Raw genomic sequence first — 26,742 nt, forward strand, 5'->3', positions numbered from 1 at the left:
TACCTGCAACATCCTCCAGCATGACCGGTTTGGCGGTGGGTCAGTCATGGTGTGGGGTGGCATTTCTTTGTGGGTCCGCACAGCCCTCCATGTGCTCGCCAGAGGTAGCCTGACTGCCATTAGGTACCGAGATGAGATCCTCAGACCCCTTGTGAGACCATATGCTGACACATGCACATTTGTGGCCTGCTGGAGGTCATTTTGCAGGGCTCTGGCAGTGCACCTCCTTGCACAAAGGCGGACGTAGCGGTCCTGCTGCTGGGTTGTTGCCCTCCTACGGCCTCCTCCACGTCTCCTGATGTACTGGCCTGTCTCCTGGTAGCGCCTCCATGCTCTGGACACTACGCTGACAGACACAACAAACCTTTTTGCCACAGCTCGCATTGATGTGCCATCCTGGATGAGCTGCACTACCTGAGCCACTTGTGTGGGTTGTAGACTCCGTCTCATGCTACCACTAGAGTGAAAACACCGCCAGCATTCAAAAGTGACCAAAACATCAGCCAGGAAGCATAGGAACTGAGAAGTGGTGTGTGGTCACCCCCTGCAGAACCATTCCTTTTTTGGGGGTGTCTTACTAATTGCCTATAATTTCCACCTTTTATCTATTCCATTTTCACAACAGCATGTGAAATTTATTGTCAATCAGTGTTGCTTCCTAAGTGGACAGTTTGATTTCACAGAAGTGTGATTGACTTGGAGTTACATTGTGTTGTTTAAGTGTTCCCTTTATTTTTTTGAGCAGTATATATATATACTGTTATTTTATTGTTGCTCCTTAATTATAATATATATATATATATATATATATATATATATATATATATATATATATATATATATATATATATAAGGAGCAACAATAAAATAACAGTAGCGGGGCTATATACAGGGGGTATTAGTACAGAGTCAATGTGGTTGAGGTAATATGTACAGGTTAGTTGAGGTAATATGTACATGTAGGTTGAGGTAAAGTGGCTATGCATAGATAATAAAAAGTAGCAGCAGCATAACAATGGGGCTGGGGGGGGGGGTTCAATGCAAATAGCCTGGGTAGCCATTTGATTAGCTGTTCAGCAGTCTTATGGCTTGGGGGTGTAGAAGCTATTTTCCTCTCTTGGCGCACAGATCCCTTTAGCGGGATCATTTTCATCAACATCCGCTGAATTGCAGTGCGCCAAATTCAAATTAAATTACTAAAAATATTTCATTTCATGAAATCACACAAGTGCAATATACCAAAACACAGCTTAGCTTGTTGTTAATCCACCTGTCGTGTTAGATTTTGAAAAGAAGCTTTACAGCGAAAGCAAACCAAGCGTTTGTGTGAGGACATCGATCAGCAGATAAAACATTAAACAGCTAGCAGCAAAGTAGCTTGGTCACGAAAGTCAGAAAAGCAATCAAATTAATCGCTTATCTTTGATGATCTTCAGATGTTTGCACTCACGAGACTCCCAGTTAGACAATAAATGTTTGTTTTGTTCGATAAAGATTATTTTTATATCCAAAAACCTCCATTTGGTTGGCGCGTTTTGTTGAGTAATCCACAGGCTCGTGCAGGTCATGACGGGCAGACGAAAATTCCAAATAGTATCCGTAAAGTTTGTAGAAACATGTCAAACGTTTTTTTATAATCAATCCTCAGGTTGTTTTTAACATAAATAAAAGATAATATTTCAACCGGACGGTAAACTATTCAATAGCAGTCCACTGACGCGATTTGATAAATCTCGCTCATTTTTCAGAATAAAAGCTTGAAACTATGTCTAAAGACTGTTCACACCCTGTGGAAGCCATAGGAAAAGGAACCTGGTTGATATCCATTTAAATGGAGGAAAGGCAGGCAATGGAACAGGGATTTTTCTAAATAAGAGGCACTTCCTGGTTGGATTTCCTCAGGTTTTCGCCTGCAAATCAGTTCTGTTATACTCACAGACAATATTTTGACAGTTTTGGAAACTTTAGAGTGTTTTCTATCCTAATCTGCCAATTATATGCATATTCTAGCATCTGGGCCTGAGAAATAGGCAGTTTACTGTGGGAATGTTATTTTTCCAAACATAAAAATACTGCCCCCTAGCTTCAAGAGGTTATTAAGCCGTTTGGACCTAGACTTGGTGCTCCGGGTGGCTGGAGTATTTGGCCATTTTTAAGGCCTTCCTCTGACACCGCCTGGTATAGAGGTCCTGGATGGCAGGAAGCTTGGCCCTAGTGATGTACTCGGCCGTACGCACTACTCTCTGTAGTGGTGATGCATCCAGTCAGGATGCTCTCAATGGTGCAGCTGTTGAACTTTTTGAAGATCCGAGGACCCATGCAAAATCTTTTCAGTCTCCTGAGGGGGAATAGGCGTTATCGTGCCCTCTTCAGATTCTAGACGATTCTGTTCTTCCAACTTTGTGGCAACAGTGTGGGGAAGGTCCTTCCCGTTTCAGCAAGACAACACCCCTGTGCACAAAGCGAAGTCCATACAGAAATGGTTTGTCGAGATCGGTGTGGAAGAATTTGACAGGCCTGCACAGAGCCCTGAACTCAACCCCATCGAACAGCTTTGGGATGAATTGGAAGGCAGACTGCGAGCCAGGCCTAATCACCCAACATCAGTGCCCAACCTCACTAATGGTCTTGTGGCTGAATAAGTCCCCGCAGCAATGTTCCAACATCTAGTGGAAAGCCTTCCCAGAAGAGTGGAGGATGTTATTGCAGCAAAAGGGGGACCAACTCCATATTAATGCCCATGATTTTGAAGATGTTCGACAAGCAGATGTCCACATTTTGTAGTGTCCCATGTGGCTCAGTTGGTAGAGCATGGCGCTTGCAACACCAGGGTTGTGGGTTCGATTCCTACTGGGGACCAGTATGAACAAATATGAAAATGTATGCACTCACTACTAATGTAAGTCGCTCTGGATAAGCGCGTCTGAAATGACAAATGTAGTGCGTGATGGGTTTAGCCTTCCTGAATGCACTGACTGGGAGTCATTATGGATACGATGGTCTACTAAATGACTAATATGTAAATATATCCCCAAGCATAGGAACACACTGGGATACTCAGTTCTATGTATTCTTCAGATTCTATGCACTGTCCATAATGTCTACACATCCCACACAGAACTCAGACATTGCCCGTCCTTATCCTTTTTAATATTCGTGTGTGTGAATTTTGCTACACCCGCAATAACATCCACTACCAATAACATTTGATTTGACTGTAATGCTGGTTGCAAAAAAACCCAAGGAACAATTATTTTAGTTTCAAGTTATCTTGGAAGTGGTAAGCCCCAGGAGACATTTGTTTCTGGTTGGACAGGGGAAAGGACCAGAATTCAGTTAAGGGGAAACCGACCTCTCGTCGTCTACGAACCCTCCCACCAGACTGCTGTTGTAGAACAGGAGAATCAGGAACAGAGCCGGGGTTCCCTGGGGGCAGAGACGGACGAGTAAGACAACGAGACCAAGTAAACACACAGACATTTCCTAAGAGCCCCATATCAAAGACTGCAGGATGTTAATTTACACCGCCCTAGATAATACATCTTAATAGAGCAGGTTACAGGGTTGTCATCCTTGTGGCATCATAAGTGTCTACAGACATGTATCAAGTCAAATCGTGAACCTTCTACATTTCAGCTTCATGGGTCCGATTTATTTCAGATTGATCATTTGCAACAGAGGACAGAGCCAGAACGAGCAGGGAGCAACTGGATGGACAGATTTGTATTTGTATTTGCATGTAAATGATGTAACCCAATGACCAGGAAGAGAGAAGCTACTGACACTCACGTTCAAAAGATCCATTTTGCCCACTTGGTAAGAGGCAGATCCCAGTATCCTTTGAGGGATACCCTTCACCGTCATGTCCAGCAGACTCTGCATACAGAGAAAGTGAAATAATACAAGGGTTAAACAAGCTTAAATAAACAAAGGAGTGTTTTAGAACATTGAGTTCCTCAATGCAACATGACCCACTAACATAGGCTAGCAGCAGACAAGCAGACCTGGTTGAAGCATAGAGATGGGTCTTACCAGAGCCCTGTGTGCAGGGAGGGCCTCTGAGGAGATGACGCTCTGGAGAGCCTGTAGCAACAGGGGGAGGAGCTCAGAGCCCTGGCGCTCTTTCTTATGGCCAGCTGTCACATAACAAAGGTACAAGGGACAGGAGGATAGACGTTTGAAGACACCAGGGCGTTTTCTCAAGTCGCCTTTCCTCAATTCCTCACATGCACACTCCAAGCCACCTCAAAACGCATTGGACGAAAAGGTCAGAGGGGGGGGGGACTTTGGATTTTCTCATCTAACACATTTTGAACAGTAGAAACTAAACATAGAAAATAATTTCTGTCATTTCTTTGAATGGTCGTCACTGGGGACTGGCCCGTCAGATTTCATTCCTTGTCATAGTGGTTCCAAACACGAAGGTCCGCTCAGAATTAAACTGATGACAGTGGGGTTGGACCTGTGGTGGGGGAGGCTTGGGTCTCTCAGCTCCAACCCCTGACAGACAGGACCCAGGCCCAGCTGTGGTACTCTGTGTGGGGCTGCAGGGCTGACCCATGGCTGGAAGGGTCAGTCCAACTGAGCAACAGCCACAGAACATTGACCATTATTACCATTATCACCAAACCCTTAATTAGTTGAATTAGCTGTGCCAGTGCTACAATACATCACCGCTGATAAATCCATGATAATCTAAAATTTCATTAAGCATTTCTCAACGGCTGGCCATGCCTTCCTCCTGGCTACTCCAACCCCGGCCAACAGCTCCGCCTCCCCCGCAGTTACTCGCCCAAGCCCCCCCAGCTTCTCCTTCACCCAAATCCAGACAGCAAATGTTCTGAAAGAGCTGCAAAACCTGGACCCGTACAAATCAGCTGGGCTAGACAATCTGGACCCTCTCTTTCTAAAACTATCCGCCGCCATTGTTGCAACCCCTAATACCAGCCTGTTCAACCTCTCTTTCGTATTGTCCGAGATCCCTAAAGATTGGAAAGCTGCCGCGGTCATCCTCCTCTTCAAAAGGGGGTGACACCCTAGACCCAAACTGTTACAGACCTATATCCATCCTGCCTATCTAGTCTTCGAAAGCCAACTTTATAAACAGATCACTGGCCATTTCGAATCCCACCGTACCTTCTCCGCTGTGCAATCCGGTTTCCGAGCTGGTCACGGGTGCACCTCAGCCACGCTCAAGGTACTAAACGATATCATAACCGGCATCAATAAAAGACAGTACTGTGCAGCTGTCTTCATCGACCTGGCCAAGGCTTTCGACTCTGTCAATCACCGTATTCGTATTGGCAGACTCAATAGCCTTGGTTTTTCTAATGACTGCCTCGCCTGTTTCACCAACTGCTTTGCAGACAGAGTTCAGTGTGTCAAATCGGAGGGCATGTTTTACGGACCGCTGGCAGTCTCTATGGGGGTACCACAGGGTTCAGTTCTCGGGCCGACTCTTTTCTCTGTATATATCAATGATGTCGCTCTTGCTGCGGGCGATTCCCTGATCCACCTTTACGCAGACAACACCATTCTGTATACTTCTGGCCCTTCCTTGAACACTGTGCTAACTAACCTCCAAACGAGCTTCAATGCTATACAACACTCCTTCTGTGGCCTCCAACTGCTCTTAAACGCTAGTAAAAACCGAATGCATGCTTTTCAACCGTTTGCTGCCCGCACCCGCCCGACTAGCATCACCACCCTAGACGGTTCTGACCTAGAATATGTGGACAACTATAAATACCTAGGTGTCTGTCTAGACTGTAAACTCTCCTTCCAGACTCATATCAAACATCTCCAATCCAAAATCAAATCTAGAATCGGCTTTCTATTTCGCAACAAAGCCTCCTTCACTCACGCCGCCAAACTTACCCTAGTAAAACTGACTATCCTACCGATCCTCAACTTCGGCGATGTCATGTACAAAATAGCTTCCAACACTCGACTCAGCAAACTGGATGCAGTCTATCACAGTGCCATTCGTTTTGTTACCAAATCACCTTATACAACCCACCACTTCGACCTGTATGCTCTAGTCGGCTGGCCCTTGCTACATATTCGTCACCAGACCCACTGCCTCCAGGTCATCTATAAGTCTATTCTAGGTAAAGCTCCACCTTATCTCAGTTCACTGGTCACGATAACACCCACCCGTGGCACACGTTCCAGCAGGTATATCTCACTGATCATCCCCAAAGCCAACACCTCATTTGGCCGCCTCTCCTTCCAGTCCTCTGCTGCCAGTAACTGGAACGAATTGCCAAAAAAATAAAAAATAAAAATAAAATAAAAAATAAACATTGCTGGGGTTGGAGACTTTTATTTCCCTCACCAACTTTAAACATCAACTATGTGAGCAGCTTACCGATCGCTGCAGTTGCACATAGTCCATCTGTAAATAGCCCACCCAATCTACCTACCTCATCCCCATATTGTTTTTATTTTATTTACTTTTCTGCTCTTTTGCACACCAGTATCTCTACTTGCACATAATCATCTGCTCATTTATCACTCCAGTGTTAATCTGCTAAATTGTAATTATTCGCTTCTGTGGCCTATTTATTGCCCCCCTCATGCCTTTTGCACACACTGTATATAGACTTTCTTTTTTCTACTGTGTCATTTACTTGTTTATTGTGTTATTGGCTTGTTTATTGTTTACTCCATGTGTAACTCTGTGTTGTTGTCAGTGTCACACTGCTTTGCTTTATCTTCGCCAGGTCGCAGTTGTAAATGAGAACTTGTTCTCAACTAGCCTACCTGGTTAAATGAAGGTGAAATAAAAATACATTTAAAAAAATTAAATAAGTAGAACGGCTGGGGACACTGTAGGAGAGGTTTGAGAAACACTTATGTTTCAGCCTTGGCTAACTCCGAACTGACGAGTGACTTAGGTTAGAGTTTCCTGGATGACCTGCAGGCTTACATCATGATGGGGGGGTTATTCTCTAACTCTAATCACTAACAGGCCCTCCACTGTTTAACTGCATGCAATCTGTTCTATGGGGGGGGTGATGTGGTTGACTTTGGCTGGTACTTACCAGCATCAATCGTTGTGATTACGAAACTGACAAGGTTCCTCCATATAAGGGCAAGCAAGGCATCTGCAGGGGAGAGAGAACACGCGAGTCACCCCACATGAAGTGGCCGTCATTCAATCCCCCACGCATGCACTTCTACACAAAACACACAATTCTTCCTTCAATTCCCCCTCTACCCCACACAGTGACTCTCAGAAACTGTTTCTAATCACTAGTCCATGTGAGGGAGCCCCTCTGAGCTAGCAAGTCAAGCCAGAGCTATCCTATCCCCTTTGTGGCGAGAGCACTGAGCATTAACACACATCTCTGGAGGCTGGCACCTCGGCTCCTGAAGGAGGGCCAGCTGAAGTCCTTTATTGTAGCACAATAACCTTGATCCTGTGAATAGGTTTATTATTTTAGTTGCTCATTCCTACAGAACATTTAAATTACACTAGACAGGGTAACAATGAGAGGATTATAGTATACCACTACATCATAGCGGTGGAATTTGAGGGTCTGAATGGTTGTTTTTCATAGTGGCAGGAAGTTAGGCATACATTCTTCCTAACTGGACTACAGGTGATTTGTGCCCTCTTCCTGACTAGCAGTGGAAGAAACTGCTACACACTGAGGCTAGCTCTGAACATGTTTGGAATAGTCAGAGCCATTATGGCTGCCATAGAGCCTATGCTAATATCAGTTGCAGTGAGTTACTTGAGGGCAGGTAGGTACCTGGGGCGTCTTTGCCGATGCAGATGAAGCTGTCGCGGACTGCGGAGATAAGCAAAGAGCCGTGCTTGGTGAAGGAGGGAGGACTGGAAAGGAAGGGGTGAACCAGAGGTTCTGCCAAAACAATACAGGAGAGTCATTTCAGAGAACCAGGCAAGCCGTTTCCAACTAGAACATACTTATCTGATGCATAAATCCTTTATTTAAATTTTATTTAACTAGGCAAGTCAGTTAAGGACAAATTATTTTTTACAATGACGGCCTACAAAAGGCCTGCTGCGGGGACGGTGGATTAAAAATACAATACAATACAGGACAGAACAGAACACATCACGACAAGAGAGACACCACAACACTACATAAAGAGAGACCTAAGACGACAACATTGCAAGGCAGCAACACAGCATGGTAGCAACACCACATGACAACAACACAACATGGTAGCAGCACAATACATGGTACAAATATTAATGGGCACAGACAACAGCACAAAGGGCAAGAAGGTAGAGACAAGAATACATCACGCGAAGTTGCCACAAGTGTCAGTAAGATGGAGATAAAACTGTCCAGTTTGAGTGTTTGTAGCAGCTCGTTCCAGTCGCTAGCTGCAGAGAACTGAAATGACGAGGGACCCAGGGATGTGTGCGCTTTGGGGACCTTTAACAGAATGTGACTGGCAGAACAGGTGTTGTAAGTGTTAACTCGAAATGACACAACGACAAAGTTCCAGTTTAACAAAGTTTACTATACTATATGAACACAATACAAGTAGCCATCACACTCGAGGCTAGGTCCAACAACCACGAGACTTCCTGCGCATGCGCACTCTTGACTGAGTGATAGCCCCGTAATAACAGAAATATAGGGATACTTAAAACATGAACTTAACAATCTCCCCCTTTTCTTTAAAGACAAATAAAACATCAACAACATAATTAAATGTCCAAGTATTATTCAAGATCCCCATTACAAATGGGTTGTGTGACAGTTCTTATTTGTATTACTCAAGCTGCCACTTTCCATTACTGAGAGCCTGTAGGAGCGAGAGCCTGTAGGAGCACAAGACCGGATGCTCCTTTTTTAGTCAGACAGTCAGCAAGCTTTTCCTTTGTGGTTGACCACAGAATCCGCTGGATTCTCTGTGCTTGAATAAGTTCCTTGATGCTGCTAATCTCAAAGTCTTTTCTCTGACAGACTTGGTTGACTTCACAGCATCAACTAATGAGTAGTTGACAGTGACACAAACTACAGGTAGAAAGTGCCGTTTTGTCCCACCAGTGTTAACCTAGCGAAGCATCACTGAAGACAACTAGTTTCAAAGAGTCATCTTTTCCAACATGCTGAAACTTTAAAGTCACTTTTTGTGATTTCAGTTTACGAACAACTTTGTTTGCCTCATGAATGGTTTGTACAGTGGCGTGTTGTGTTAGATGCCAAGTTGCAACCATCAAACCAGGTCTACTCTGTCTCGCAGCCCATAAAATTTGTCCTATCTTTGACCTCAATTGACCAGCTTCAATTCCACAGAGGGGAATTCCTTTGTACGGCTCTTGAAGAATCCATGTGGATAGGTTGAAGATTCTTGATATAGCTCTCCTGTTGCATCAGTATTTTTCCATCAACTGTAATAAACTCTATGCCAACATAACAAAAATGATCATGCTCCTCACGGCCAACCTAGAAAACAGCTTTGAGGTGTGGAATCACAGTTGAAGCAAAGGTCTGTGAGCCACCCCAGATAAAGTCATCAACATGACAGGCAAGTACTCCAGTCACATTGCAGTCTTGATCAAGCCAATAGAAGACTGCAGGATCCACTTGTGACATTTTTCCACCTGTATTCAGCATTGTTGCCTTGACTTTGTTGTACCAGTAGAGTGATCCATCTGCCAGTCCATACACACACTTCTTTAGTTTCCAGTGTTCCTTCGCTTTTAGCTTCAGGCGGAGGTCGGATGTGAATGTCCCTTGACAGCTCTGTTCCCTGCAAAAATTAAGTTTCCATTTTTCTGGCAGATCACTGACATCAGCAATCTGAGTGACTCTGAGGTGCATGTCGGTGAGTCTTTTGGGAGTTCTTTAGCAGCCAGCTCCTCAAAACCTATAGCCACTAGACGTGCTTTGGGCACTATTCCAGTTAAGGATTCTTTAAGGGTACACACCCACCTTGTTGAGACACACTTTTGGCCAATGTCTTTGACTTCCTCAAACACTCCATTTTTCCTCCAATTACTGAGCTCATCTAGCTTAGCTGAGTCAAATGACACATCCTTTGTTTCAAGTACATCATCATTTTGAATGTCATGCTGTTCTTCTCGATTTTCCATTGGTTCAAATCTGATATTATCTACAAGTGGCAGGTCAGCTGACCCTGTTGTACCAGAAAGTGTAGCTGGTTCAGAGTACTGCAAGTTGTACCAGCTCTTGTGTTTTGCTTTTCCTGCTCGTCCAATGACGGTTGCTGTATGTGGAATACCACTTTCTCTGTCCGTGTATTTAACAGTTTGTCCAGTTTTCAGATTGGAACAACCATGTTCTCTTAACACATGTGGCTGTTGAATGTTTTCCTCATTTGAACGCTCAACAGTATTACCTGTGGCATGGTTGAAGGTCTCTGCTCCATTTCCTGTGTCAGTTTCAGTGTCCATATCATTGGATGCGACATCTGGTAGGTTTGTGTCTGTTACTGTGGCCTTTTTGTCATTTTCATTAGGAGACTGATTCTCAGCAACAGCCCCTCTATCTTGTTGATCATTTACTTTCCGCAATCTTGAGTGATGCACCCTGACAGTCATGCCTCCGTGCCTCACAAATATCACCACACCATCTTGACCAATGACTACTCCCGGTCCTTTCCACTCTTGACAGTCAACTCGTTTGTAGTACACTTTGTTTCCAGTTTCGTACTTCTCATCATCATTATTCCCTGAACTGCTGAGTAACTTCTGAAGTCTGTCAACTGTATCATGTCCAAACTGTTTGTAAAGCTTTAACAATACTTTGTGTTTTTCTTTAGTGGTCATGTTCTCTGTGTCAGTCAGAATCTCATTTTTGCATGGAGTCTGTGTGATGTCTTTGTCTAAAATGTTTACACAATAGTGGCCTGAGGTAGTAAGTTCAAGAGTCACTGGTTGTTTAAACATCACTGCCTGGTCATTTTTTATGTCTAGTACAGCCCCTGCCTTCTTGAGGGAAGCTTTGCTTAATAGTAAGGGGATATCTGTAGGGACCACCGCTGTTTCAATGTGACACTTAGTCTGACCAATTTTTGCTGGTATCTTAACTCTCTTGGTAGAATGGACAATTCTCCCATCTCCAAATTTGAAAGCTCAGTTGCTTGGTGTGTCAATCATATTTTGTACTTCTTTCATATTTAGTTCACTGACATAGCTATCAAGCCATTTTGCACCACACACTGTCCGTGTACATGCAGTATCAATCACAGCAGATCCTAAGGATTCAACTATAAAAATCTCAGTATCAAAAGCAGATTCATTTGAAAACAGTGTAATGTTACGCTGCTCTATCTCTGTGTTTACATTTTCCTCTGTTAGTTTAACTTGTTCATTTTTATGAGGACAGTCTTTAACCCAATGGTAAGTGCTTTGACAAATAGCACATTTTGATCTCCTTCCATTTTTGTCCAGTGGATTTGTGCCTGGAAATGGCGCCCTCTTCTGGTTGTCTTGAGAACTCGACTTGTTGGCGCCTTTTCTGTGCTGCTCCGTGTAATATGCTGCATCACTCGCTTGCATTCCATCTGTTATTGTCACGACATACGTCTTCACCAAATATTCTTTTTAGTGCCGACTTCATAGATGCAAAAGTCAGCACAGTACAAGCAGTCAAAGCCAACTGTTTCTCCCTACCATCTAGACAAGCAGTATCTAGTAACTTGAACGCTAACACTGCATCTGGGAGAACCATGTCGTACTTGCGCATTCTATTGTACCTCTGTTCGAAATCAATGATGTAGTCCGCCATTGCAACCGAAAAATCTCTCGTAACACTGTCAAAGTTTGAATATGCCTCGTAGGCACGGTCTTTCTCTTCTTTAAGAAATACAGAATCCAGTGCTATGATCAAAGTTCCCATACCGTCATCCTTGTTCAAATCCTCCAGGGATATTTCCAGTGCTGTATCTCTCGCTCTTCCCTCCAGCGATAATACCACCGCAAGTGGTTGCTTTTTCACGTCCAGATTAGTAACGCGTGTCCAGATTCCCAGTTCATTTTTCCAACTTTCGTACGACCTCTTCTCGTGGAAGCGAGGTGGCACGTTGTAGTTAGAAACCATCCTCTGCTACCAATGTTAACTCGAAATGACACAACGACAAGGTTCCAGTTTAACAAAGTTTACTATACTATATGAACACAATACAAGTAGCCATCACACTCGAGGCTAGGTCCAACAACCACGAGACTTCCTGCGCATGCGCACTCTTGACTTGAGTGATAGCCCCGTAATAACAGAAATATAGGGATACTTAAAACATGAACTTAACAGTAAGTGGAGGATGAGGGCTGCAGTAGGTATCTCAGAGGGAAGTGAGGCCTAAGTTTACTCTAAAGGCATTGGCATGTGAAAGGCGTGTGTCATCCTGCTGTAAAACAAATACGGGTTTCTGTGTAGTGTGGCGAGGCTTGTGAAATGCATGTAAAATAAATTGTGATGTGAATTAAATCGCCTCTACACCCAGTCACAGGTTCACCTAGCAGTTCTCTGCAGCTAGCGACTGGAACGAGCTGCTACTAACAATCAAACTGGACTGTTTTATCTCAATCTCTTCATTCAAAGACACAATCATGGACACTTGTGGCTGCATCGCGTCATGTATTGTTGTCTTTACCTTCTTGCTGTTGTCTGTGCCCAATAATGTTGTACCATGTTTTGTGTTGCTGCCATGCTATGTTGTCGTCTTAGGTCTCTCTTTTTGTAGTATTCTCGCGTCGTGATGTGTGTTTTGTCCTATATTTTTAATCCCAGCCGCTGTCCCCGCCGAAGGCTTTTTGCCAGGCCGTCATTGTAAATAAGAATTTGTTCTTAACTGACTTACCTAGTGAAATAAAAGTAAAAAAATATAATATATGTATACAGTTGAAGTCGGAAGTTTACATACACTTAGGTTGGAGTCAATAAAAATAGTTTTCATCCACTCCACGTCTTGTTAACTTTTTAGGGATAAATCTAAACAGGAAGTGGAAATTCTGAGGCTGGTCGATTTAACTCATCGCCGATTGAAATCACTGTGGAATATGGATCTGTTTGCACTTCCAACGCCTTCCACTAGATGTCAACAGTCTGTAGAACGTTGAATGAAGCTTCTACTGTGATGTTGAGCCGGATGGGAGCTGTTTGAGTCAGTGGTCTGGCAGAGTGCCAGGTTCTGGTCACGCGCATTCCACATGATATCGACTTGCGTTCCATTACTTCTATAGACACAAAGGAATTCTCCGGTTGGACCGTTATTGAATATTTATGATAACAACATCCTAAAGATAGATTCTATACTTAGCTTGACAAGTTTATTCGACCTGTAATTTAACTTCTTGAAGTTTTCGTCCGAAGTTCGCCTGGACCTGCGCAAGCGTTTGATATGTGTACTAAACGTGCTAACAAAAGCAGCTACTTGGACATAAATAATGGACATTATCGAACAAAACAACAATTTATTGTGGAACTAGGATTCCTGGGAGTGCATTCTGATGAAGATCAAAGGGAATATTTATGATGTAATTTCGTATTTCTGTTGACTCCAACATGGCGGAGAAATGTTGTTTCTATCTGAGCGCCGTCTCAGATTATAGCATGGTTTGCTTTTTCCGTAAAGTTTTTTTTAAATCTGACACAGCGGTTGCATTAAGAACAAGTGTATCTTTAATTCTATGTAAAACATGTATCTTTTATCAAAGTTAATGATGAGGCTATTTGATGTGGCTCTCTGCAATTTCTCCGGATATTTATGAGGCATTTCTGAACATGGCGCCAATGTAAACTGAGATTTTTGGATATAAATATGCACATTATCGAACAAAACATACATGTATTGTGTAACATGATGTCCTATGAGTGTCATCTGATGAAGATCAAAGGTTAGTGATTCATTTTCTCTCAATTTCTACTTTTTGTGATTCCTATCTTGGCTGGGAAAATGGCAGTTTTTTTGGGACTTGGCGGTGATCTAACAATAATATGTTGGAGCTATTGTGAAATAGCACAGTTACAAGTGGAAATCAAACTGGATGGACAACAGAAATAGAGGAAGGACTAAGAACAAACAAGAGAGAACTATTATAAAGTAGACCGTGTCTGTAAAATGTGTATAAGATGTAGAAATTGAAGGTAAAAACAGAAATGTTTATCAGTTTACTCCAATTGGGGGATCGGTGGTAGGGTTTGCAGGGAATAATAATAAAGGTATACTCTTTAAAAAAAGTATGTCTATGTAGGTATGTGTATGTATATATGTGTATATGTATGCATACGTGAATGGATATATATATTTACCCCAAAAAATATGGGGCATTGGAAATGATGCAGACAATTACATTGGAAGCAACATTCTTTCCGCAATATTAAGCTGATCCACCCCCCCCCCCCAAAAAAAAAAATATATATATAATAATATGTTGTGTTTTCGCTGTAAAGCATTTTTTAATATATTTTTTACAATTATTATTATTATTATTTTTTTTTATCGGACACGATGGGTAGATCAACAAGATGTTAATCTTTCATTTGCTGTATTGGATGTGTTAATGTGTGAAAGTTACATATTTCGAAAAAATATTTTTGAATTTCCCGCGCTGCCTTTTCAGTAGAATGTTGTCGAGGGGTTCAACGTGTGTCCTAGAAAGGTTAACAAACAATAGTTTTGGCAAGTCGGTTAGGACATCTACTTTGTGCATGACAAGTCATTTTTCCAACAATTGTTTACAGACAGATTATTTCACTCTATCGCAAGTGGGTCCAGTGGGTCAGAAGTTTACATACACTAAGTTGACTGTGCCTTTAAACAGCTTGTAAAATTCCAGAAAATTGTCATAGCTTTAGACGCTTCTGATAGGCTAATTGCCATAATTTGAGTCAATTGGAAGTGTACCTGTGGATGTATTTCAAGGCCTACCTTCAAACTCAGTGCCTCTTTGCTTGACATCATGGGAAAATCAAAAGAAATCAGCCAAGACCTCAGAAAATAAATTGTAGACCTCCACAAGTCTGGTACATCCTTGGGAGCAATTTCCAAATGCCTGAAGTTAACACGTTCATCTGTACAAACAATACTACGCTTGTAAACACCATGGACACAACCAGCCGTCACACCGCTCAGGAAGGAGACTCATCTCAAGGAGACAGAATGCACGTTCTTTGGTGCGAAAAGTGCAAATCAATCCCAGAACAGCAGCAAAGGACCCTGTGAAGATGCTGAAGAAACAGGTACAAAAGTATCTATATCCACAGTAAAACGAGTCCTATAATCAACAACCTGAAAGGCCGCTCAGCAAGGAAGAAGCCACTGCTCCAAAACCGTCATAAAAAAGCCAGACTACGGTTTGCAACTTCACATGGGGACAAAGATCATACTTTTTGGAGAAATGTCCTCTGGTCTGATGAAACAAAAATAGAACTGTTTGGCCATAATGACCATCGTTATGTTTGGAGGAAAATGGGGAGGCTTGCAAGCCAATAAAGCACGGGGTTGGCAGTATCATGTTGTGGGTGTGCTTTGCTGCAGGAGGGACTGGTGCACTTCACAAAATAGATGGCATCATGAGGGAGTGTGGATATATTGAAGCAACATCAAGACATCAGTCAGGAAGTTCAAGCTTGGTCACAAATGGGTATTCCAAATAGACAAATGACCCCAAGCATACTTCCAAAGTTGTGGTAAAATGGCTTATGGACAACAAAGTCAAGGTATTGGAGTGGCCATCACAAAGCCCTGACCTCAATCCTATAGAAAATGTGTGGGCAGAACTGAAAAAGCGTGTGCGAGCAAGGAGGCCTACAAACCTGACTCAGTTACACCAGCTCTGTCAGGAGGAATGGTCCACAATTCACCCAATTTATTGTGGGAAGCTTGTGGAAGGCTACCCGAAATGTTTGACCCAAGTTAAACAATTTAAAGGCAATGCTACCAAATACTAATTGAGTACGTAAACGTCTGACCCAAAGCTGAAATAATTCTCTACTATTATTCTGACATTTCACATTCTTAAAATCAAGTGGTGATCCTAACTGACCTAAGACGGAATTTTTACTAGGATTAAATGTCAGGAATTGTGAAAAACTGAGTTTAAATGTATTTGGCTAAGGTCTATGTAAACTTCCGACTTCAACTGTATATATAAAACATTTACAAACATCACGGAGTACTGATTAACGACTGAGGCTGTGACATCATTACATTAATAATTTAGCTCTTAACCAGAGTGACTTTGTTCAGTGTATTCAACTAAAGTAGGTAAAACGTGTCTCTCACCCAGGCTGAGCGTCAGTTGGTTCTTGGCAGCGGCGGCGGTGACCTCTGACCCCATGAAGTAGTGCAGCAGCATCTCTAATCCCAGCAGCTGTATAGAGGGGTAGGCCTGGCCCGCCACCACACTGCAGTTCAGGCTCAGACGGGGCATCACTGTAGGGCTGGAGAAGGCTGGGGCACCTGGTGGGGCAGAACAACAAAGGTGAACAAATACAGTTATCATCAATTAAAAAGTGTGACATTTAGAACATTTTTACGTCTAACGTTTCCACAATTCTCTGGTGGCACTTTTTGGTAAATCCAAGATGACCATTCCAGAGAGCTTTCTATGTTCTATATTCTAAGTAAGAGAATTATTTAATGAAATGACATACTTATAGCACACATGCAAATTCAGAAATCCAACAGCTAGAAGCAGTCAATGTTCCATAGTACTAGCAAAGAGAAAATACAATGGAGGAAGATAGTAAGACATGAATAGTTGTAGGTATAGCGGTCCCCACAGTAAGACTACCAGTTTTATGTGTACTGGTCCCCACAGCACTGCTCTGAATGGAGCTCCGGGCAGGAGTAGTTGGGAAGGCAGAGTCATTGCCCAGGGTGCACTGGAGGAGAGGAACACCAACCTGACAACACACCGAGGCTATTGGTCAGCAACACAAGACAGCTCTCGAGCAGGCCATTTCCAATCACAAAACAATGATGATAACGCTCTATCCACCTCTCACAAAAGATTACAATTTGTGACAAGATCGAATCTCAAATTTAATCTCAATTACATTTTATAATAGGCCTAATTTATCAACTTAATCTCATTCCTTAATAATAAATCCTGCTCGGATTCTGAATGCATCATCAACTCATGTTTGATAATTTGGCATAAACGTAACACACTTTATAGGCATTTTCCCACAAAAACGGACACATCAAAACAAAACAAATGAAAACACTTTTTGTACCTGTTCAAAGTGTGCAGGCAGGTTGGGTCCCAGTTTGACCACCAGGTACCACCAGACCTCCAGCTTGGTGAGCAGCAGGGCCTCAGTCCTCACCTGGATGGAGCCGAGGGGCTGCAGCAGCAACTTTAGCCGCTTGGCACTGCACAGGATCTCTACAGCACGGGAGACAGGTCAGTCAATCACTTTGCAAAGAATCTGACACTCTGAATAGACTATACAGTCTACTCTAAATCAGAGTAAGTGTTCTCTACAGCAAAGAGTGCATGAAGAGAGAGTAGAGTGGATGTTAACAAGAGCATTTAGTTTGCCACACACTTTGTCATACAGTCCTCCATTAAGTTCTGTCTAAACGAAGCAACCGGTCAAACACTTGAAGAAGTAATGGCACTCTGTTCTATTGTGTTTCCCACCTGGGTTGAGGGAGAAGTTGTCTATGAGGCTCTTCCAGGCGATGAAGGCGATCTTCTTGATGTTGGGGGAGGAGCTACGGAAGCCCAGTTCCTCCAGGCCAAGCAGGGAGTTGATGAAGGGACCACCTCTATGGAGCAGCTGGGGGATCAGGAGAAAGACTGACTGTCAATGGTCATAGACACCGAAATGTGTCTTTTCCCAACTCTCCACCGGGACAAGGTGTGGAGGAACCAATAAAATGTTGTAGGAAATTAATTCATTACACTCCTGAGAGCCTTACATGTAAGCATCTCCTGAGGATTCAAACCATGCAGCCTCACCTTCCCCAGGAGCCTGACAAACAACGGCCAGAGTTTCAGAACATTGGTCTCGTTCTTCGTAGAGAACAGTTTCTGGAGCTCTGGGATGAGTTTCTGGAGCAAAACAAGAACAACTGTCAGATTGTGAAGAACAAAACTGTCAGATTAACAAGAAATTAGCATCAAAAGAGTTTCTGAACCTTCCATTTATCCAAAGCGACTTGCTAAAAACATATGCACTCACTGTATTGTAAGTGTGTGTGAGTGGCAGAAAGAGGGCAGTGCCATGTATTTAGGTAAAATCATGTAAATACATATGGCTCTGGTAGAGAGTATAAAGACACTCACTGAAGACATGATGGGTTCTATGATGGCTGCCACCTCTTTCTGTTTCTCCATTAGTAGAGGCAGACCCATCTCCAGGGCTGCTGCCGCCCGCAGGCGCACTTTAGAGGCTGGGTGGACCACCAGAGGGATGACCAGCTTGGCCCACTGTACTGCACGCTCACCCATCTGGGCTGGGGCCTGGTCCAGCAACCTACACACAGACAGAGGGTCAAGACAGAGAAAGAGCTGATGTTCACTGAAATACTGTCAAGACAGTCTTTTCCAGACCAGAGAGCTATGAGCACTATCCAAAACAGATACAATGTTAAGCAAGGTAGACTACAATAACATCCATCTGCTTAGTGGCAGGGTTATCATACTGAATCATTCAATTGTGCATTCCTAAATGAGAATCATAGCCAAACAAAACTATTCATTCCAGGGTAGGAGAGTACATGATTGGGTGTTTTTGTTTACCTTATGATAACATTCAACGACTCATGCTCCATGACAACAGACTGGATGTCTTCTCTAGTCCGTACACACTCCAGGGTCCTCAGAATCTCTGGAACCATCTTGGCCACCACCTCTGGAGGGAAGTTCTGTTTGGAGATGACCCATAATGCTCTGGTGCATGTGTTCTTGTCTGTAGACTTCACCACCAGAGAGGAAAGAGCTGACAGTAGCTCCTCTGCAAAATTAGCTGGAGAAAGAGAAAGCCAAAGAAAACCCTGTTTCAAATGATGTGATCTCCATTCTTACCAGGCTTATTTCCTGAACAAAGTACTTTCAATGGAGAATCTGAATTGCTGATTTTTATCCATCAGTTAAACAAGTCCCATGTAAACATATGAAGAATTCTACTTGTTCAGTACCTGGGATAGCTGAGACGACGTGGGCATGGAACACACAGAACCCCAGGGCCTGTAGTGCAGCCTGGCTCAGCTCTGCATTCTGACTGGCGATATGGGTCTAAAACAACATAACAAAAACATAACATTCATGACAATCCTTTAGTCAATGAGATGTTTACATTTTTCCTTCATAAATGTTCTTCACATAAAGCATGCACTCACCTGGAAAGTTTTACCCAAACGTGAAAAGTTCTTTATAACGGCAGGGAGAAACTGTGTTCCATCATCCCCACTGAGACGACTGAAGACAAAGCAGGGCCAGCATTTAGGATGGAAACAGACGTCTTTATAAGTGTTGTAGATCTACTCACTACCTCAGTTCATTAGAGAAAAACATACACCTGACATGCATATTGATCAGCATCTAGGGATAACGAGGTCATCATAGGCTATGTCCATCTAAAGCACCTACTTGACAATGGTGAGGTAGGCGTCTGTCTGCTCCGGCTGTCCGGCTGTGATATCCTCCAGAGATTCCAGCAGAGGGAGAAGACTGGAGCTGGTCAGGGGCACCGTCGCCATCATCCTGGTTCCTCTCACACCTAGGGCTGTGGTGATCATAAAATTATCAGCCGGTGATTGTCATGCAAATAACTGCTGGTCTCACGGTACTTGACGTTAATTAACAAACACGGTCATAGCATTTCCTGGCTTCTAGGCAGAGCCTACAAGACACTAATGCAGACCTTTGGAACGTCTACATTTTTTAAAGTAAATAAATCAATGTAATATAGCCCACACCAACACAATAAAACCATGATTTATTTTACAGGTCTAAAAAATACAAGGAAAATGTAGGCCGTTTCTGTCATCCTTATGTTAGGCCCTGATCTGGCTATGCCATATGGCTGTGGGCTACACTAGTTCATTTAGCAGACAATATTCTCATGGCATTATTTTACACTTAACAAAAATATAAAATGTAACATGCAAAGTGTTGGTCCCATCTTTCATGAGCTGAAATTAAATATCCCAGACGCACAAAAATGGCTCTAATTTCCCTAATTGTTTACATCCCCGTTAGTGAGAATATCTTGTTTGCCAAGATAATCCATCCACCTGACAGGAGTGGCAAATCAAGATGATGATTAAACAGCATGATCATTACACAGGAACCTTTATGCTGGGGACAATAAAAGGCCACTAAAATGTGCAGTTGTCACGCAACAACACAATTGGCATGTTGACTGCAGCAATGTCCTCCAGCGCTTTTGGCAGAGAATCGAATCTTAATTTCTCTACCATAAGCAACGTTGTTTTAGAGAAGTTAACAGTACTTCCAACCCGCCTCAACCTCAGACCACGTGTAACCACGACAGCCCAGGACCTCCACATGTGGCTTCACCTGTGGGATCGTCTGAGACCAGCCACCCGTACAGCTGATGAAACTGTGGGTCACAACCAAAGAATTTCTGCACAAACAGTCAGAAACCGTCTCAGGAACCTCATCTGCGTGCTCGTCATCCTCACCAGTCTTGACCGGACTGCAGCTCCGCATCGTAACCGACCTCCGATGGACACTGGCACGCTGGAGAAGTGTGCTCTTCCCGGGGGAATCCCGGTTTTAACTGTACCGAGCAGATGGCAGACAGCGTGTATGGTGTGTGGGCGAGCGGTTTGCCGATGTCAAAATTGTGAACCGAGTGCCCCATGGTGGCTGTGGTGTTATGGTGTGGGCAGGCATAAGCTAAAGACAACAAACACAATTCCATTTTATCGATGGAAATTTGAATGCCCAGAGATACCATGATGAGATCCCGAGACCCATTTTCGTGGCATTCATCTGCCGCCATCACCTCATGTTTTAGCATGATAATGCATGGCCCCATGTCACAAGGATCTGTACACAGTTCCTGGAGGCTGGAAATGTCCCAGTTCTTCCATGGCCAGCATACTCAGACATGTGCATTGAGCATGTTTGGGATGCTCTGGATTGACGGGTAAAACAGCGTGTTCCAGTTCCTGCCAATATCCAGCAACTTTGCACAGCCATTAAAGAAGAGTGGGACAACATTTCACAGGCCAAAATCAACAGCCTGATCAACTCTATGCGAAGGAGATGTTGCAGTGTATGAAGTGTATGAGGCAAACGGTAGTCACACCGGATACAGACAGGTTCTGATTTACACCCCAATTTGTTTTTGCGGTGTCTGTGACCAACATATGCTTATGTTTATTCCCAGTCATGTGAAATCCATAGATTAGGGCTTAAAGAAAGCATTTCTATTGACTGAGATCCTTATATGGACTGTAACTCAGTCAAATCTTTGAAATTGTTGCATTTATATTTTTGTTCAGTGTATATTATTTTATAGTAAGAATACAATTGAACATAGCTGAATAAAATAGAAGAGGTATTTTCCCCAAACGATTTCCGAAGGAGTGTACACATGCGGCTATTCTGTGTTGAGTGGTTAAACAAACCGGTCCTCCTCCATTAGTTTTTTTATGGTTGTGATACAAACATTAGGCTGTTTTTAATACATTCCAAGGCAGCATGACACGACACTAATGATGATTTGAAAAAAAATGTGCATGCAAGGCCAGAACTCTGCTGTGTTTCTTGTGCAGGTTGCACACAATTCATCAGTCATTTTCTTTGTACTGTTCCCCCGTGGGAATCGAACCCACAACCCTGGCTTTGCAAGTGCCATGCTCTACCAACTGAGCCACATTCCCTATTTATCATTGTTGGGTCATTGCTACTTAAGTTTGTTTTTGGACAATAATTTCCTACTCCAGTTTATTTGGACATTAGTGTCTCTCCTTCTCATAAGACTATGATATGAACAACGTATTTTTTTATTGATCTTTGTCAGAGTAGGCTACCCTGTAATTTGTCATATTAAAACAGATTCGGCTAATGTCTCCAGTCATATAAAGTATAGTAGAATTCCATGAAATGTGTTTATAAAAAGGCCAGAAACTTCTGATATAGCATATAACCTACTCTATATATGAACTCAACCACGCATTGGCCTTTTTCTGCAAACAGTGATTGTGTTATATTAGCCTAAATTATGACTAGTGTGGCATCTTACATAAGCCTGCAAATGCAAGGATACATGGAATGCTGTATTATAAAAGGTACATTTTTATGGTGAAAATAAGCTTCCCCAAACTTGAAACTCATGTGCCGCATATACCAGGTAGGCTACACCGTTTGTAAAGCAGATTCGTGTTAATTTTAAGAACTGAGCCATAAATATTGCAGACTGAGAAAGCTGGCATCTTCTTTCAAATAGTGGCCAGTCAAAACTGTTTCCACACACGATCGGCAATGACTCAGCTTTTTAGCTTCCCAGTAAAGCAATAAAAACAATCAAGCAACCCAGAAAAGTGCTAAAAATAGCCAATACTAACATATGTAGCCTAAGAAACAAGGTCCATGAAGTCAATTACTTGCTTGTAACAGATGTCATTCATATTCTGACTATCTCTGAAACTCACTTAGATAATACCTTTGATGATAGTGGCAGCAATACATAGTTATAACATCGACCCGAAAAGACAAATGCCAACGGAGGCGGTGTTGCAGTCTATATTCAGAACCACATTCCTGTAAAGCTTAGAGACGATCTAATGTTAAATACTGTTGAAGTAATATGGCTACAGGTCCATCTGCCTCACCTAAAGCCCATTCTTGTGGGAAGTTGCTATAGACCAAGTGCTAACAGTCAGTATCTGGATGTGTGAAATGCTTGATAATGTATGCGATATCAACAGAGAAGTATATTTGAGTGATTTAAATATTGACTGGCTATCATCAAGCCACCCACTCAGAAAAAAATTCAAACTGTAACCAGTGCCTGCAACCTGGATCAGGTTGTCAGTCAACCTACCAGGGTAGTTACAAGCAGCCCAGGAATTAAATCATCAACATGTATCCATCACATTATTACTAACGCTGCAGATATTTGCTTTAAAGGAGTATCCAAATGCATAGGATGTAGTGATCACAATATAATAGCCATATGTAGGAAAACCAAAGTTCCAAAAGGTTGTGCATAATTTAATGTATAAGAGCTCATACAATAAGTTTTGTAGCGATTCATATGTTGATGATGTAAAGAATATTTGCTGGTCTGTGGTGTGTAATGAGGAGCAACCAGACACTGCACTTGAAACATTTATGAAACTACTTATTCCAGTTACTAATAAGCACGCAACCATTAAGAAAATTACTGTAAAAACTGTTAAATCCCCTTGGATTGATAAATTGAAAAATTGTATGGTTGAGCAGGATGATGCAAAAGGTATGGAAATTAAGTCTGGCAGCCCAACTGATTGGTCAACGTACTGCAAATTAATAAATCATGTAACTAAATAAAAAATAAACTACACTGAAACAAAGATAAATTATTTTTAAAAACATTTTTAAAGCCAACTCGGCTCCTTCATTCATTCATTGAATCAGATGGCTCATTCATCACAAAGCCCACTGATATGTTGCAAACTACTTTAATGACTTTTTCATTGGATAGATATGCAAAATTAGGGATGACATGCCAGCAACAAACGCTGACACTACACATCCAAGAATATTGGACCAAATTATGACACACAAGAACTGTACTTTTGAATTCTGTAGAGTCATTGTGGAAGAGGTGAAAAAAGTGTTGTCGTCTATCAACAATGACAAGCCACTGGGGTCTGACAATCTAGATGGAAAATTACTGATGATAATAGCAGACGATATTGCCACATCTTCAATTTAAGCCTACTAGAGAGCATGTACCCTCAGGCCTGGAGGGAAGCTAAAGTCATTCTGTTACCCAAGAATAGTAAAGCCCCCTTTACTGGCTCAAATAGCCTACCAATCAGCCTGTTACCAGTAAACTTCTGGAAAAAAATTGTGTTTGACCAGATACAATGCTATTTTACAGTAAACAAATTAACAGAATTTCAGCATGCTTATAGGGAAGAACAATCAACAAGCACAGCACTTACACAAATGACTGATGATTGGCTGAGAGAAATTGATGAGAAAATTATTGTGGGGGCTGTCTTGTTAGACTTCAGTGCAGCTTTTGACATTATTGATCATAGACTGCTGCTGGAAAAACATGTGTTATGGCTTTACACCCCCTGCTATAATGTGGATAAACAGTTACTTGTCCAACAGAACACAGAGGGCATTCTTTAATGGAAGCCTATAAAATATAATCCAGTTAGAATCAGGAATTCCCTAGGGTAGCTGTTTAGGCCCCTTGCTTTTTAATTTTTTTTACTAATGACATACCACTGACTGAGTAAAGCCAGAGTTTCTATGTATGCAGATGACAACACTATACACGTCAGTTACTACAGCGCCTGAAATGACTGCAACACTCAACAAAGAGCTGCAGTTAGTTTCAGAGTGGGTGGCAAGGAATAAGTTAGCCCTAAATATTTCTAAAATTAAAAGCATCGTATTTGGAACAAAACACTCACTAAACCTTAAACCTCAACTAAATCTTGTAATAAATAATGTGGAAATTGAGCAAGTTGAGATGACTGAACTGCTTGGAGTAACACTAGATTGTAAACTGTAATGGTCAAAACATATTGATGCAGTAGTAGCTAAGATGGGGAGAAGTTGGTCTATAATAAAGCAATGCTCTGCCTTCTTAACAACACTATCAACAAGGCAGGTCCTAGTTTTGTCACACCTTGACTACTGTTCAGTCGTGTGGTCAGGTGCCACAAAAAAATAACTTAGGAAAATTGTAATTGGCTCAGAACAGGGCAGCACGGCTGGCCCTTGGATGTACACAGAGAGCTAATATGAATAACTTGCATGTCAATCTCTCCTGGCTCAAAGTACAAGAGATTGACTTCATCACTACTTTGATTTATGAGAGGTATTGACATGTTGAATGCACTGAGCTGTCCGTCTAAACTACTGGCACACAGCTTGGACTCCCATGCATACCCCACACAAGAGGTCTCTTCACAGTCACCAAGTCCAGAACAGACTATGGGAGGCACACAGTACTACATAGAGCCATGACTTCACAGAACTCCATTCCACATCAAGTAACTAGAAAGGACAATGGAGCACTGACTATCAGGCCATTAGCAAGTTTGGTAGGCTGTGTAGTGGCATCAGAGTGCAGTTTTGGAGAAGCTTAATTAGGTCACGTGGAATTTGACTTGGCATAACAGCCTACTCACACCATGCTAGTGAGAGGATGTTTTTAACACTGGTTACTGTCAGTCAAGAGTTAACCAACAGCCAACCTAAGCCAATTCACTATCCATCATCCTTCCTCACACCCTACCAGTCAGAGAGAAAATTAGAACACCTATCTTTATGTATCTGTATTGGACAACAACAACAAGTCCATCCACCCACATAAAACCCTAAAATAGTATTCACCAATAACGTTCCATCTCTGCCTCAACATTTGTTTTCTTTTAGGTTGCTAGTTGGATAACTAGGCTAGAGTCATAATTGTCTTTATTGTGGCCATCTATGCGTTTTGGATGAATATTTGTTAAATGTACACGTGGTTTGACACTAACTACAAGAGTTGAACGCGTCAGTGTGTAACTTATAGAGTGGTCAGCCTGCCAGAATCAAATCATCACTTACCTGTACTATTTAATCCTTAGCTAACTTACCCGCTTCTAACTACAGGACATTAGCTAACAGCTGGTCAACATACAGGACTGGGCATCTACACAAGCGTAATACTGTAACTTAATTATAAAAATAGCTATCAAATCTAACTTGCCTTAAGTTTACAAACACTACCCAAGGAAAAATAGTTAACGCTAGCTAACTACAACATACCATCAGGCAACGTGGCAAACTCATGGCTAGGGTTGCTTTGATGTTCATCAACAATTTTGCAAACTAAGATCAGACGATATAGCTGACAATGGTCAAGAATACCGGTAGTTTGCTAACTAGTCGTCAATCAAGTTAGCTGGCTAGCAGACAAGTGCAGCCAATTCACTTTCACTGATCGAACTGGTTAGTTAGCTAGCCACAAAATGTGTTAGCTCACTAGCTTACCTAGCCATCTAATAACAACACCAAATATAGGTATATTCCCAATTTACTAAATCATTTTGAAAGACAGCACTGTCAAAACTAATACTGGTAATTGAAATTTCCAACGAGTATTTGTTCTTATAGCAAGTCACTCCCTCCACTAGCGCGAAAATAAACACAAACAAAACGGAGCCAGATGCACTTCCTCACCTTAGTACTCCTGATAGAATACAAACGATCAAATAAAAGTATACCATGAACGCCACAAATATACTGCAAGTATAACCGATATTATCTTATTTGGCGTGTTTCATTTCTCGCGGATTATCAGTGTAGTTGTCACTCCCCGCGAAAATGCTGGCGCGAAACTAGCACGCTGTGCAAATGAACTTTGACCCAACGTAAGGACTGCCCACTCTGCATTTTTGTACCCCTCATTAATTCTCTGTTTCTCGAAAAACTTTGATCATAATTTCAAACTATGTCCACATTTCACATATCTGGACAGGGGGTATTATCAGTATATTATACACATAGCAATATATCCAAATATTCTTTCAACTAAAGGTTTCCTCTTTCAAATGTGATATCTTTCTCTTCTTGTAATGTAGGGT

General features: G+C 42.3%; 1 protein-coding gene across 3 annotated transcripts in view; it reads right to left on the bottom strand.

Moving 5' to 3' along the window:
* The window catches only part of LOC129816606 (telomere-associated protein RIF1-like), a 41,824-nt gene extending 15,312 nt beyond the window's left edge, over positions 1–26,512 (bottom strand). For 2 of the 3 annotated variants that reach the window (XM_055871295.1, XM_055871294.1), the window contains exons 1-16: positions 26,339–26,512; positions 19,559–19,694; positions 19,309–19,387; positions 19,108–19,204; positions 18,710–18,935; positions 18,254–18,443; positions 17,927–18,019; positions 17,606–17,744; positions 17,196–17,347; positions 16,751–16,862; positions 16,240–16,416; positions 7,761–7,871; positions 7,047–7,109; positions 4,033–4,136; positions 3,790–3,876; positions 3,353–3,426 (exon numbers count right to left, since the gene is read on the bottom strand). In XM_055871295.1, the coding sequence (XP_055727270.1) occupies positions 3,353–3,426; positions 3,790–3,876; positions 4,033–4,136; positions 7,047–7,109; positions 7,761–7,871; positions 16,240–16,416; positions 16,751–16,862; positions 17,196–17,347; positions 17,606–17,744; positions 17,927–18,019; positions 18,254–18,443; positions 18,710–18,935; positions 19,108–19,204; positions 19,309–19,387; positions 19,559–19,671 (1,817 nt within the window). In that variant the 5' untranslated portion in view covers positions 19,672–19,694; positions 26,339–26,512. Of the gene's footprint in view, positions 1–3,352; positions 3,427–3,789; positions 3,877–4,032; positions 4,137–7,046; positions 7,110–7,760; positions 7,872–16,239; positions 16,417–16,750; positions 16,863–17,195; positions 17,348–17,605; positions 17,745–17,926; positions 18,020–18,253; positions 18,444–18,709; positions 18,936–19,107; positions 19,205–19,308; positions 19,388–19,558; positions 19,695–26,338 lie in introns of those variants that run through there. The other variant, XM_055871296.1, reaches the window with a different exon arrangement.
* Positions 26,513–26,742: the final 230 nt, after the last annotated feature.

The sequence above is a fragment of the Salvelinus fontinalis genome, chromosome 19, assembly GCF_029448725.1.
Source record: "Salvelinus fontinalis isolate EN_2023a chromosome 19, ASM2944872v1, whole genome shotgun sequence".
Lineage (NCBI taxonomy): Eukaryota > Metazoa > Chordata > Actinopteri > Salmoniformes > Salmonidae > Salvelinus > Salvelinus fontinalis.